Below are 12,662 nucleotides of genomic sequence, written 5' to 3' on the forward strand. Positions count from 1 at the left end.
AGGAAGAGTTACACAGAGGCAGAGGCAGAAAGAAAGAGAGGTCTTCCATCCGCTGTTTCACTCCCCACATGGCTGCAAAAGCCAGAGCTGCACCGGTCTGAAGCCAGGAGCTTCTTACGTATCTCCCACATGGGTGCAGGGGCCCAAAGTGTTGGACCATCTTCTACTGCTTTCCCAGGCCATAGCAGAAAGCTGGATGGGAAGTGGAGCAGTTGGGACTCGAACCAGCGCCCATATAGGATGACAACACTGCAGGTAGTGGCTTTACCTGCTATGCCACAGTGCCGATCCCATCCCATGAACTTTTTGAAGTACAACTTTTATCTCCAGACTCAAATTAATCTAACAAAATCTTTTTCTAGAGGTTCTGAAGAGTCCTACTAAACAAGCTAAAGCTTCATGTGTCATCTTATTGTTTTAATTTTCATAAACTGAAGAAAGGATTTCTAAGTAAAGATAAACCTTAATCTGGACATGGCTGCATTATCACTAATTCAAAATTGATTTAAATATTAATTGAAGCATATTAGCTTAGATTGGATTTTGAACTTGGAGAAGCATACCACCTTATCTAAAAGGAGTATAAGCAGTCATTATTACAATAGTTACAATTCAAAATGGTTGATATATAGCAAACCCTGAACTGAAAGCTTTTACGCGCATTATCTCCTTTAATCTTTACTCTATGGGACAGGTTCCTGTTTTAGAACTAAAGATACTAGGAAGGGTCAGTACTAGGATATCCACCCAGCTCCCTTTGATTTCAGAGCCTGCTTTGATGAACTACAGCTAGAAAGATGCTAAAAAATCAAAATTAGATTAGTCATAGTACCCCTCTGTCAGAGCTGTTATGCTTGGTTGGGAGAGATGAAGGAAGAAATCTTTTTATATAATCAAAAAAATTTTAATAAAATAATTTTTTTAAAAAAGATATAATAAAAACACTTTAAAGCCGGCGCCGCAGCTCACTAGGCTAATACTCTGCCTGCGGCACCAGCACCCCTGGTTCTAGTTCCGGTTGGGGCGCCGGATTCTGTCCCGGTTGCTCCTCTTCCAGTCCAGCTCTCTGCTGTGGCCAGGGAGTGCAGTGGAGGATGGCCCAGGTGCTTGGGCCCTGCACCCCATGGGAGACCAGGAGAAGCACCTGGCTCCTGGCTTCAGATCGGCACGGTGCACCGGCCACAGCGCGCTGGCCAGAGCGGCCACTGGGGGGTGAACCAATGGAAAAGGAAGACCTTTGTCTCTCTCTCTCTCTCTCACTGTCCACTCTGCCTGTCAAAAAAATAAAAAATTTAAAAAAACACTTTAAGACACCTGATGTTTGACTCAATCCAGTTTATATATGAGAAGGAACTCTTCATACCTATTCGTTTCTCTCTGAATGAATTCTAAAATATTTGATTTGATTATTTTCTTTCTTAGGACCAACTATTAGAATTAACCCTATAGTTATTTACTGTGCTCCTTATTTATATGACACTTGATTTATTTAATAATTATTTAGAATGTAAAGACTGCCTTAAGGGTACAAAGCTTTTCTTATTAGCTGACAATATTTTTACCCATATAATTAATACTCAGTTTTCTTCGATATCATAAAGTTTGCCTCAAAGTTTACCTCTTATTCAGAGACTGATGAATCCTCTGAATTATGTTTGGATCAGCAATTGCTTATAGCCTCACAGTGACACCCTGTTATATAATCTATGCTGTGATAGTGTGTATGCATGTGTGTGTGTTTTTACCTTTTATTTTCTATTTCCTAATTTACTTCTTTAAAACTACTGTAATCATATAATCTTGATATGTATATTATATATATTTCCTATCACATTTGGTTAAGGTAGTGATTATTTTATTTTATTTTATTTTATGTATTTGAGAGACAGAGAGCTTCCATCTACTGGTTCACTCTCTGGATTCCTGCAGCAGCCAGAGCTGGCCAAAGCTGGGAGGCACAAGCTCAGTTCAGGCCTCCCACACAGGTAGCAGGAACTCAGTTACTTGAGCCTTCATGCTGGCTCCCAGGGTCTGCCCTGGCAGAAAGCTGGAGTCAAGAGCCAGAGCTGGGAATCAACCCAGGTGTGCTGATGTGAGAAGAGCCATCTCAACCACTAGACTAAATACCCGTCCTGATAAGACTCTTTAGATCAAGTATATACCAATTATATACCATTTAGAGTAAAATCTCTTCCTTTGAAAGTTAACCAAAAACTTTCAGATCTTGAGCAATTGTTGTTTTGCGACATAAGACTGTCACACTAACCTCTCTTGGCTCTGAAAATTCTAATACCTCTTTCAAGAAATGTGACTAAAATTTCCTTGTGAGGGTAGGGCAAACTGATCATACCTCTTGTACTTGGTAGCTGTTAAGTTTCTTGGACATCAGTTTTAGATGATTTCCAAGGTTTACTAAATACTAAACTATGAAAAATATATATCTTGGGGCCGGTGCTGTGGCACAGTGGGTTAAGGCCCTGACCTGAAGTGCTGGCATTCCATATGGGCACTGGTTCGAGACCCAGCTGCTCCTCTTCCGATCCAGCCCTCTGCTATGGCCTGGAAAGCAGTGGAAGATGGTTCAAGTCCTTGGGCCCCTGCACCCACGTGGGAGACCTGGAAGAAGCTCCTGGTTCCTGGCTTTAGATAGGCGCAGCTCTGGCCATTGCAGCTATGTGGGGAGTGAATCAGCAGATGGAAGACCTCTCTCTTTATCTCTACCTCACTCTGTAACTCTGCCTTTCAAATAAACAAAATAAATCTTTAAAAAAAAAGAAAAAATATATCTTAGATCAAATAAATATAATATTAATGCATGAAAATAATTTTTTCAACCCTGGCCTTTTTCCCTTCTGATCTTTTCATGCAACATGTGCTGTAGTTAGCAGATTTTATGATGAACCTTAGAAAAATTCAATGTATTGCCCAGTGAAAATAAGAAATAAATATCAGCTATTATAAAAAAATAACAAATACTGATATTCTGGTTAAACTTGATTTAGAAATTAAGCTTCATATATCTGTTTCATGCAGAGACAAACATTTACAAATGCTCTGTATTAACATTGTGTGGGAAATGACCCAACGCAGTGTAACTACTTCAGGATGAAAAGGAATTATCATTTCTTTTATGAGAGCTCTGACTTGGAATTATTACCATTCATCCTTCAGGAAATTTTAAAGAAATTAATGGGTCTTAGGAAGAGAGTTCCTTGGGGGCTTATTTCTCTCTCTTGTTAATTGCACATGTTTCTATCTCTTGATTTACAAAGCTTAAAGGCAGAAGTTCTCCTAATATTACCATCTTCCCTCCCTCTCCTTCCCTCCTGTAGGTGTACCAACATTCGACCAGGAGAGACTGGAATGGATGTAACAAGCCGCTGCACTCTTGGAGACCCCAACAAACTGCCAGAAGGGGTTCCCCAACCTGCCCGCATGCCCTACATCTCAGACAAGCACCCTCGACAGACCTTGGAAGTTATTAACCTTCTGAGAAAGCACCGGGAGCTCTGCGATGTGGTTCTAGTTGTGGGAGCTAAGAAAATATATGCCCACCGAGTCATCTTGTCAGCCTGCAGTCCCTACTTCCGAGCTATGTTCACAGGAGAACTGGCAGAGAGCCGTCAGACCGAAGTCGTGATCCGAGACATCGATGAGAGGGCCATGGAACTCCTGATTGACTTTGCGTATACTTCCCAGATCACTGTCGAAGAGGGCAATGTGCAGACCCTTCTGCCAGCTGCCTGCCTCCTCCAGCTGGCAGAAATACAGGAGGCCTGCTGCGAATTCCTGAAGAGACAGTTAGATCCTTCTAACTGCCTGGGCATTCGGGCTTTTGCTGATACACATTCATGTCGTGAGCTGCTAAGGATAGCAGACAAGTTCACTCAACATAACTTCCAAGAGGTGAGTTGTATTTGGTGGTTTGAACACATTTGTAACCTATTTGTCAAGAGAGGGATACGAGTTCATAGTCTGTTAACACCTGCCCGAATATTTGCTGTTGATCCTAACTCACAATGTCATAGAAATATTTATAAAATCTAAGCCTGATTTTTATTTTGGAAGCCAATTTTATGTTTTACCAGCAAAACTTATGGCTTAGGGATTGATTCTCCACAGCTATATTCTTTTTTTTTTTTTTTTTTACAGGCAGAGTGGACAGTGAGAGAGAGACAGAGAGAGAAAGGTCTTCCTTTTTGCCGTTGGTTCACCCTCCAATGGCCGCCGCTGCAGCCGGTGCACCGCGCTGATCCGATGGCAGGAGCCAGGCTCCAGGTGCTTTTCCTGGTCTCCCATGGGGTGCAGGGCCCAAGCACCTGGGCCATCCTCCACTGCACTCCCTGGCCATAGCAGAGAGCTGGCCTGGAAGAGGGGCAACCGGGACAGAATCCGGCGCCCTGACTGGGACTAGAACCCGGTGTGCCGGCGCCGCAAGGTGGAGGATTAGCCTATTGAGCCACGGCGCCGGCCCCACAGCTATATTCATAAAAGGCTTATTTACAACCCAAAATACATTTCACTAATTCCTAAGAGGATCTGTACCTGATAGAGCACCTGGTATCAGTCATTTGCATAAGGCATTTCCTTCCTGGTTACATGAATTATTCAGCAGAACAAATTATAATCCAAACTTAAAAGAAAAATGAGGGTCAACGCCGCGGCTCAATAGGCTAATCCTCCACCTGCGGCCCCGGCACACTGGGTTCTAGTCCTAGTCAGGGCGCCAGATTCTGTCCTGGTTGCTCCTCTTCCAGTCCAGCTCTCTGCTGTGGCCCAGAAAGACAGTGGAGGATGACCCAAGTCCTTGGGCCCTGCACCCACATGGGAGACCAGGAGGAAGCACTTGGCTCCTGGCTTTGGATCAGCATGGTGTGCCAGCCGCAGCACACCAGCCGGAGCGGCCACTGGGGGGTGAACCAACGGAAAAGGAAGACCTTTCTCTCTGTCTCTCTCTCTCTCACTGTCCACTCTGCCTGTCAAAAAAAAAAAAAAAAAAAAAAGAGTAGAAAAGAAAGGGAAATTCATATTGCCTTAAATATCCGAAAATCTGGTCACATTTATTGAAAATAACTAAAACACAAAACTGCACCAAAATACTATTAACTATTCATAACTTTATACAGTCTGTTGGCATGTTAGCAGGGAAATAGGTTCATTGTAGTATGAATTTGAAGTTTGTCAGTATCTGTTAAAATTGTATACTTTTTCACACAGTTTATGATCCAGCAGTCCTGCTTCTAGGAATTTGTACTCTATATGTACTAAAGGGTGGCACAGTGTAAGGAGATAAGATCATGATTTCTGTTTCAGAAATGTACAGTTTGGGACACCTTTGAGGTATTTAAGTAGATATTGAACAAGCAGTTGCTTATGAGTCTATTTCCTAGATAAGATATTAGGCCCAGATTAAAATTTAGGTGTTGTTGACATAGTAATTAAGCCATGGACTGATTCTTTTTAAGCAAGAGAAAACCCAAGAAGCTGTAAAGGAAATGATTGGTAAATTTAATTGCATAAAATATGTACTTTATTTTTTGACAGGCAGAGTTAGTGAGAGAGAGAGAGACAGAGAGAAAGGTCTTCCTTCCGTTGGTTCACCCTCCAAATGGCCGCTACGGCTGGTGTGCCGATCTGAAGCCAGGAACCAGGTGCTTCTCCTGGTCTCCCATGAATTTTTTTAATAATTAAAACACCATTAACAAGTCTAAGAAATCAAGGCCAATGCGATCACCTTAGGGGAGGGAGCTAGGAAGAAGAGCCTGAGACTTCCAGTATTAGGGGTGGTTAGTGAAGGAAGAGTGGGGATAGTTGAGAAAAGAAATGAAAACTAGAAGCATGGGATCATGAAATGCAGAGGAAAGAACTGTTTTAAGAAGGATGGGATACATTAATATATGAGTATGTATGTATACATGCAGTCAAATAAGCAGGGATTTTCTGAAAATTAATATTAAGCCATTGGGCTTAAGAATTATTAAAACATCATAAATATTTTGGTGGTAGTGGTAGAAAAGGAACAGATCATTGAAGCTAAAGAGAATGCAGTAGACATTTAAAGTCAGTGAAGGAAAGTAGAATTGTTTAGCAAACGTCATTTGGAAAACTGCAATTTGGGAAAACAACAAACTCCTTAGACAGATGAAATTTCCAATGGGTGAATTAATATAATGAAGTGGGCATTTGGCACAGCATTTAAGACACAGCTTGGGATGCCTGCTTCCCGTATTGGAGTGCCTGGGTTTGGGTTCCGCTTTTAATTCTAGCTTCCAGCTAATGTACACCCTGGGAGGCAGCAGGAATTGGCTCAAGTACTTGGGTCCTTGTCACCCATGTGGGAGACCTGAATTGAATTCCTGGCTCCTGGTTTCAGCCTGGTCCAGCTGGCCACTGCAGGCATTTGGGGAGTTAACTAGCAGTTGGAAGGTATCCCTCCTCTCTCTCTGTCTCACTCACTTTCAAATAAATGAAATTTAAATATAAGAAATAAAATTCTGCGGTAATCATTTGGTATAGCAAGTAAGACACCACCTAAGATGCGTGCATCCCATATTAGCGTGCATGGGTTTGAGTCCTGGCTCTGTTTCCATTTCTACCCTGCTGCCTATGTGGGAGACTCAGATTGGGTTCCTGGCTCCTGGCTTCAGCCTGACCCAGATCTGGCTGTTGGGGGATATTTTGGGAGTGAATTAGCACAAACAAGGTCTCTGTATTTTTCTCTTCCTGTCTCCTCTCCTTTTGAAATAAATTTTTTTAAAAAATAAAATTCTAATTCTAAGAGGTAGTGTTAATAGGCTGAGAGTTAAGATTTAAGCAGGTTACAACCTAGGAGCCATAAAGAAAAAGATTGATAAATTGCATAAGCTAAATTTCATTTTTGTAACAGCAGCAGTAAGTCCAGTAAACTAAAAAATCAATGTGAAACTTAGAAAACCTATTTGAAGCTTACATGACAAAAAAAAAAAAATGCTGTTTCTCATAAAGCTCATATGAATTCAATGAGAAAAAACATGAACTACGGCAGAAAAGATAGCATAAATTATTCTATAAGCAATGTATATAAAACAAAATTTCAAATGGAAAATGGACATATGAAAGGAAGATCATTAAGCCAAATATCTACCTCTCTCGAGAGTATGCCTTAAATGTTTCCCTCTTTTAATAAGTGGACTTGTGGTCTATTTTGTTAATGTTTTTCAAAGAATCAAGATTTTTACTTAGTTAGCTCTACTTTTTTTCTCTGTCGTGTTACATTATGGTTTAACTTCTGTTATTTCCTTCCTTCTTGCTTTCTTTTGGCTTCTGTACTCTTTTCTAACTGTTTGAATTAAGAACTTATTTTCATTTTTGTATTCTGAGTATTTAAAGCTATATTTTTTCTGTATTTGCTGCTTTAAATGTATTTAGTAGATTTTGGTCTTTAGTGCTTCATTATTGTTTTGCAGAAATTCTGCACTGTGTTTCTCTATTTGGCATCTTCTTTGCTTTTCGATTTAATTTTTTTCAGTTTATAGGAAGGTTTGTATTTTTGTTCTAGTGATTTATTTTTATAAACTAGAAAAACAAAAGCAAATCAAAATGAAAGTAAGTGCAAAGCAAAAAAGAACAATGGCTAGAACAAAATTCATTAGTTCTTCCAAAAACCTCTACCTATGCTGATAATAAAATGAAGAGGAGACACAAATGACCAGCATTAGGAATGAAAGAGAAAATTTCAATTACAGATTCTTTATACATCAAAAAGATTATAAAGAAAATATTATGAACAACATTTCACCAATAAATTCAACAAATAAAATGAAATTCTTCAAAAAACACAAATCGAAGTTGTCCCAGATGTTCACTGCTGGAACTCCGGGTCAAGAGGACAAGGTGTGACTGCTAGGAGACTCCTCCACTGCCACCGGCTCCCAGAGCTCAGCCTTCTCCTAACCCAGCCCAGCCCAGCTCAACTCAATGCCAGCTGCCCATGCCTGTCCCTGCCACAGACCCCAGCATTACTGTGAATCCTGCCATCTTCATATCCTTACCTGACTTAAGATGTTGCCCGCTGCTCCTGGTAACTTGAGTTTTTACTCCTGGAACAACTGAAATAACAGATTTTGATACAGAGAATATAGGTGAAATTTTAAACAATGCTGATTGTTGCTTTAGTGAATTTTTATGTTGACTGGTGTTGTTTCAGCCAGATGTTGCATCCAATTTTTGAGGAAGCTTCTGATGTCATTAAGGAAGAATATCCAAATGAAAATCAAGTAGTGTTTGCCGGAGTTGACTGTGATCAGCACTCTGTTGTAGCCCAAAGATACAGAATAAGCAAATACCCAACTCAGATTGTCCTGTAACAGGATGATGATGAAGAGAATACAGAGGTCAGTGATCAGTGAAAGTACTTGCAGATTACATCAGGCAACAAAAAAATGACCCAATTCAAGAAACTCAGGATTTAGCAGAAATCAACCCTCTTGATCACAGAAAAAGAAATACCATCGAGTATTTTGAACAAAAGGATTCAGACAACTATAGAGTATTTGAAAGAGTAGTAAGTATTTTGCATGATGACTGTGCCTTCCTTTCTGCATTTGGGGATGTTTCAAAACCAGAAAGATACAGTGGAGACAGCATCATCTACAACCACCCGGGCATTCTGCCCCAGATACGGTGTACTCAGGATCCATGGCAGGTTTTGATGTGACTTACAATTGGATTCAAGATAAATGTGTTCCTCTTGTCCGAGAAATAACCTTTGGAAATGGAGAGGAGTTGACAGAAGGATTGCCATTTCTTCTGTTCTTCCATATGAGAGACAATGCAGAAAGCTTAGAAATACTCCAGAATGAAGTAGCCCAGCAACTAATAAATGAAAAAGATACAGTCAACTTTTTGCATGCAGATTGTGACCAATTTAAACGTCCTCTTGTGCACATACAGAAACTCCAGCAGGTTGCCCTGTTAGAGCAGTTGACAGCTTCAGGCATATGTATGTGTTTGCAGACTTCAAGGATGTTTTAATTCCTGGCAACTCAAGGAGCTTGTATTTGGCTTACACTCTGGAAAACTCCACAGAGCATCCCATCATGGGCCTGACCCAACTGATACAGCTTCCAGAGAGCAAGTCCAAGATGTGGCAGGCAGTACGTCCACCCGAGAGCTCCTTCCAGAAACTAGCACCCAGCAAATATAGGCATGCTTTAGTGAAAGGTCAAGACGAGCTTTAAAAACTTGAAAACAATTTGCAAGCCTTTTGACAACAGCATCAACTTACATGCTGGAAACAGTAAACCTATATTTTCACAATTCTATGTGTGTTTTTGAGTAAACTGAAAGACATTTAAAAAAACACAAATTACAAAAACTGACTTAAAAAATAGGAAACCTGAGCAGTCCTAAATCTATGGAAGAGATTTAATTTATAAGTTAAAAACTTTCTCACAAACAAGACACCAGTAATAGATGGTAAATTTTACAAAGCAGTTAAGAAAAAAAAATCATACTAATTCAACACAGTCTTTCTGGGAAAGGAAAAGAAAGTTGCCAATTTGTTTTATAAGGCCAAAATCATCCTGTTATCAAGAACACAGATACCTAAAAACTACAGAACAATATCTCTCGTAAACCTAAATGTAAAAATTTTTAACAAATCTTAATTAATTCCAAAAACTATGAAAAGGGAAATACAACATGACTAAATGGGGTTTAGACTTCACTAATGTTGGCAGTCATTATTTTACAGTTAAAAGTTCTCATTCAAACAAATATGACCCAACTTTTCACATGCCTTCTTTAATAGAATTTCCCTGTAAAACCTTATATCTAGGCGTGCTTTTTTTGTGAAGAAGTTTACTGCTGAGTTTCTCTATTTCCTGTGTGAAATATTTTTTACTGAGAACATTTGGTTAAAATATATTTCCCTGGAAATTCATCAACTTTATCTAGGTTTTCAGATGTACCTGGAGATAAGCAAAATAATCTCTTTAATTTTTTTTAAAGATTTATTTACTTTACTTGAAAGTCAGAGAACAGACAGGGAAGGAGGGGCAGAGAGAGAAGTCTTCCATCTGCTGGTTCACTCCCCAGTTGGCCGCAGCTGTGCTGATCCAGAGCTGTGCCAATCTGATGCCTGGAGCCAGGAGCTTCTTCTGGGTCTCCCACACAGGTGCAGGGGCCCAAGGGCTTAGGCCATCTTCCACTGCTTTCCCAGGCCATAGCAGAGAGCTGGATAGGAAGTGGAGCAGCTGGGACTCAAACTGGCGCACATATGGGATGCCGGCACTGCAGGCAGTAGTTTTACCCGCTACACCACAGTGCTGGCCCCATCTCTTTAATTTTTAATTTTTTTCACCAACAGTTATTTTACCCCTTAATATTTTATATATGTGTGCTTTTTTGAATTTTTAAATACATTTTTATAAACTTTGTATTTGAGAAGCATAGAGAAAGATAAGGAGAGACAGACCAATAAAATGAGATCTCTGCTCTATTGGTTCAATTCCCAAATGCTCACACTGCCAAGGCTGGGCCAGGTCTAAGCCAGGAGCCTGGAACTCTATTCAGGTCTCACACACGGGTGATGGAAACCCAACCACTTGAGCCATTGTTTGCTGTCTTCCAGCCCCCAAGTGGAAGACATGGATGGAGCTCCTGGCCTCGGCCTGGCCCAGCACTGGCCACTGTGGCTGTTTGAGAAGTGAACCAGCGGATGGAAGACCTCTCTCTCTCTCTGTAACCCTTTCAAATAAATAAATAAATCTTGTAAAAAAAAAAAAAAAAGAAAAAAAAAGAAAAAGTTTTCTATGCTGTGAAGGTCAACACAGCTACTGGGCACCAAATGTGGCTCTGTTCTTTATAACCTCCAGCATGGGGTTGCCAAATAAAGCACAAGGTTCCAGTTAAGTTTAAATTCCAGGTAAACAGGATTTCTTTATCATAACTCTTAGCATAATGTCCTGTATTTTTATTTGCTAAATTTATCAACCCTACCACAGAGTAAACGTGCACCCTGATTACTAAGTTACCTGATGAGCAACCTCAGCTAAACTGTAAAGCTTACCTGTTTAATTTCCTGAGCCCCAGAAAGTCTCAGATAATTTTGAAGACTGTGTCATAAAAATGAAAGGGTTTAGAGGCAGTGCTGTGGCATAGTAGGTTAAGCCTCTGCCTGCAGTGCCAGCATCCTGTGTGGGCACCAGTTCATGTCCCAGCTGCTCCTCTTCCATTCAGCTCTCTGCTATGGCCTGGGAAAGCAGTGGAAGATGGCTTGAGTGCTTGGGCCCCCGCACCCGCAGTGGGAGACCCAGAATAAGCTCCTGGCTCCTGGCTTCAGATTGGCCCAGCTCCGGCCATTGTAGCGGTTTGGGGAGTGAACCAGTGGATGGAAGACTCACGCGCTCTCTCTCTCTCTCACTCGCTCTCTCTCTCTCTCTCTTTCTCCTCTCTCTCTCTGTAACCCTGCCTCTCAAATAAATAAATCTTTAAAAAAAAAAAAAATGGGGGCTGGCGCTGCGGCTCACTTAGCTGATCCTCCGCCTGCAGTGCTGGCACTCTGGGTTCTAGTCCTGGTTGGGGTGCCGGATTCTGTCCCGGTTGCTCCTCTTCCAGGCCAGCTCTCTGCTGTGGCCTGGGAGTGCAGTGGAGGATGGCCCAAGTGCTTGGGTCCTGCACCCGCATGGGAGACCAGGAGAAGCACCTGGCTCCTGGCTTCAGATCAGCGCAGCGCACCGGCCGTGGCGGCCATTCAGGGAGTGAACCAATGGAAAAGGAAGACCTTTCTCTCTGTATCTCTCTCTCACTGTCTAACTCTGCCTGTCAAAAAAAATTTGAAATGTTTGTTAGTAATTTCTACTATAACTGACCTTATGATCCCTGTTTTAAGCTTTGCACTTTTTTCTAATATATTTGAAGAAAGCATTCTTAAATCAAGAACTCAAATTGTTGTCATGACCTATCATGTTCTGCTAACTATTCTGGCTTTCCGATGAGCATAAAAATAACCCTGCCCCAAGAGAATCCATCGTCTGCACTGGAAGCAGCACAACAAGAATTAGCTCCTAGCTGTGCTGGTAGACATCACATGTAGCACAGTCTCCTGGGGGACAGAACGCACATGTGCAGGGTCGCAGTGCCTTTCCCTCCTCTGCATTGCACTCTGTCCCTTCTACTTTATGGCCTTATACCGTCCTGGAATGTGTGACTGCCCTGCACAACAAGGCGATACCCTTGTTGCCTTTTCTTCTCCATTCCTACAGTTCCCTAGCCTTGGATAAAGATAAGGTATTCGTGTGTTTGTAGAATCTCACTGGCAAATATATCGGACTGCTTTGGTCCTCAGGTGATTGCATTGGTCTGATTCCACCAGTACCCCCGTTATATTCATGCTAGCTTGCAGAATTGCTCACGCTCTATTTTTTTTAATTGACCCCTTGATCCTTCTGCGCTAGACACTGCCCTTTTAGCAACTAATCTTCATCTGAAAACTTCTCCTGGCTTTGTATATGCCTCATATATATTTCTGGCATTATAATTTGTTGTAGTTAATTTGGCTTATTTTGATTATAAGGTTTTATTTTGATCTTTAAGAAAAAAAAGTTGCTTGCATCACAAATGATTGTTTTTACTAAATTTTACTTTTGTCTTCTTTATTCTCCTTTTATAATTTCCTTTTC

At 41.1% G+C, this 12,662-nt stretch overlaps 1 protein-coding gene and 1 pseudogene across 2 annotated transcripts in view; both read left to right on the top strand.

The window, feature by feature from the left end:
* Positions 1–12,662, top strand: part of KLHL20 (kelch like family member 20) — a 74,683-nt gene that overhangs the window by 22,772 nt on the left and 39,249 nt on the right. For both annotated transcript variants that reach the window (XM_070077132.1, XM_070077133.1), the window contains exon 3: positions 3,333–3,906. In XM_070077132.1, the coding sequence (XP_069933233.1) occupies positions 3,333–3,906 (574 nt within the window). The remainder of the gene's footprint in view (positions 1–3,332; positions 3,907–12,662) is intronic.
* On the top strand, positions 3,915–10,770 carry LOC103349990 (endoplasmic reticulum resident protein 44 pseudogene; annotated as a pseudogene).

Source organism: Oryctolagus cuniculus, chromosome 7 (assembly GCF_964237555.1).
Source record: "Oryctolagus cuniculus chromosome 7, mOryCun1.1, whole genome shotgun sequence".
In the NCBI taxonomy this organism is placed as follows: domain Eukaryota; kingdom Metazoa; phylum Chordata; class Mammalia; order Lagomorpha; family Leporidae; genus Oryctolagus; species Oryctolagus cuniculus.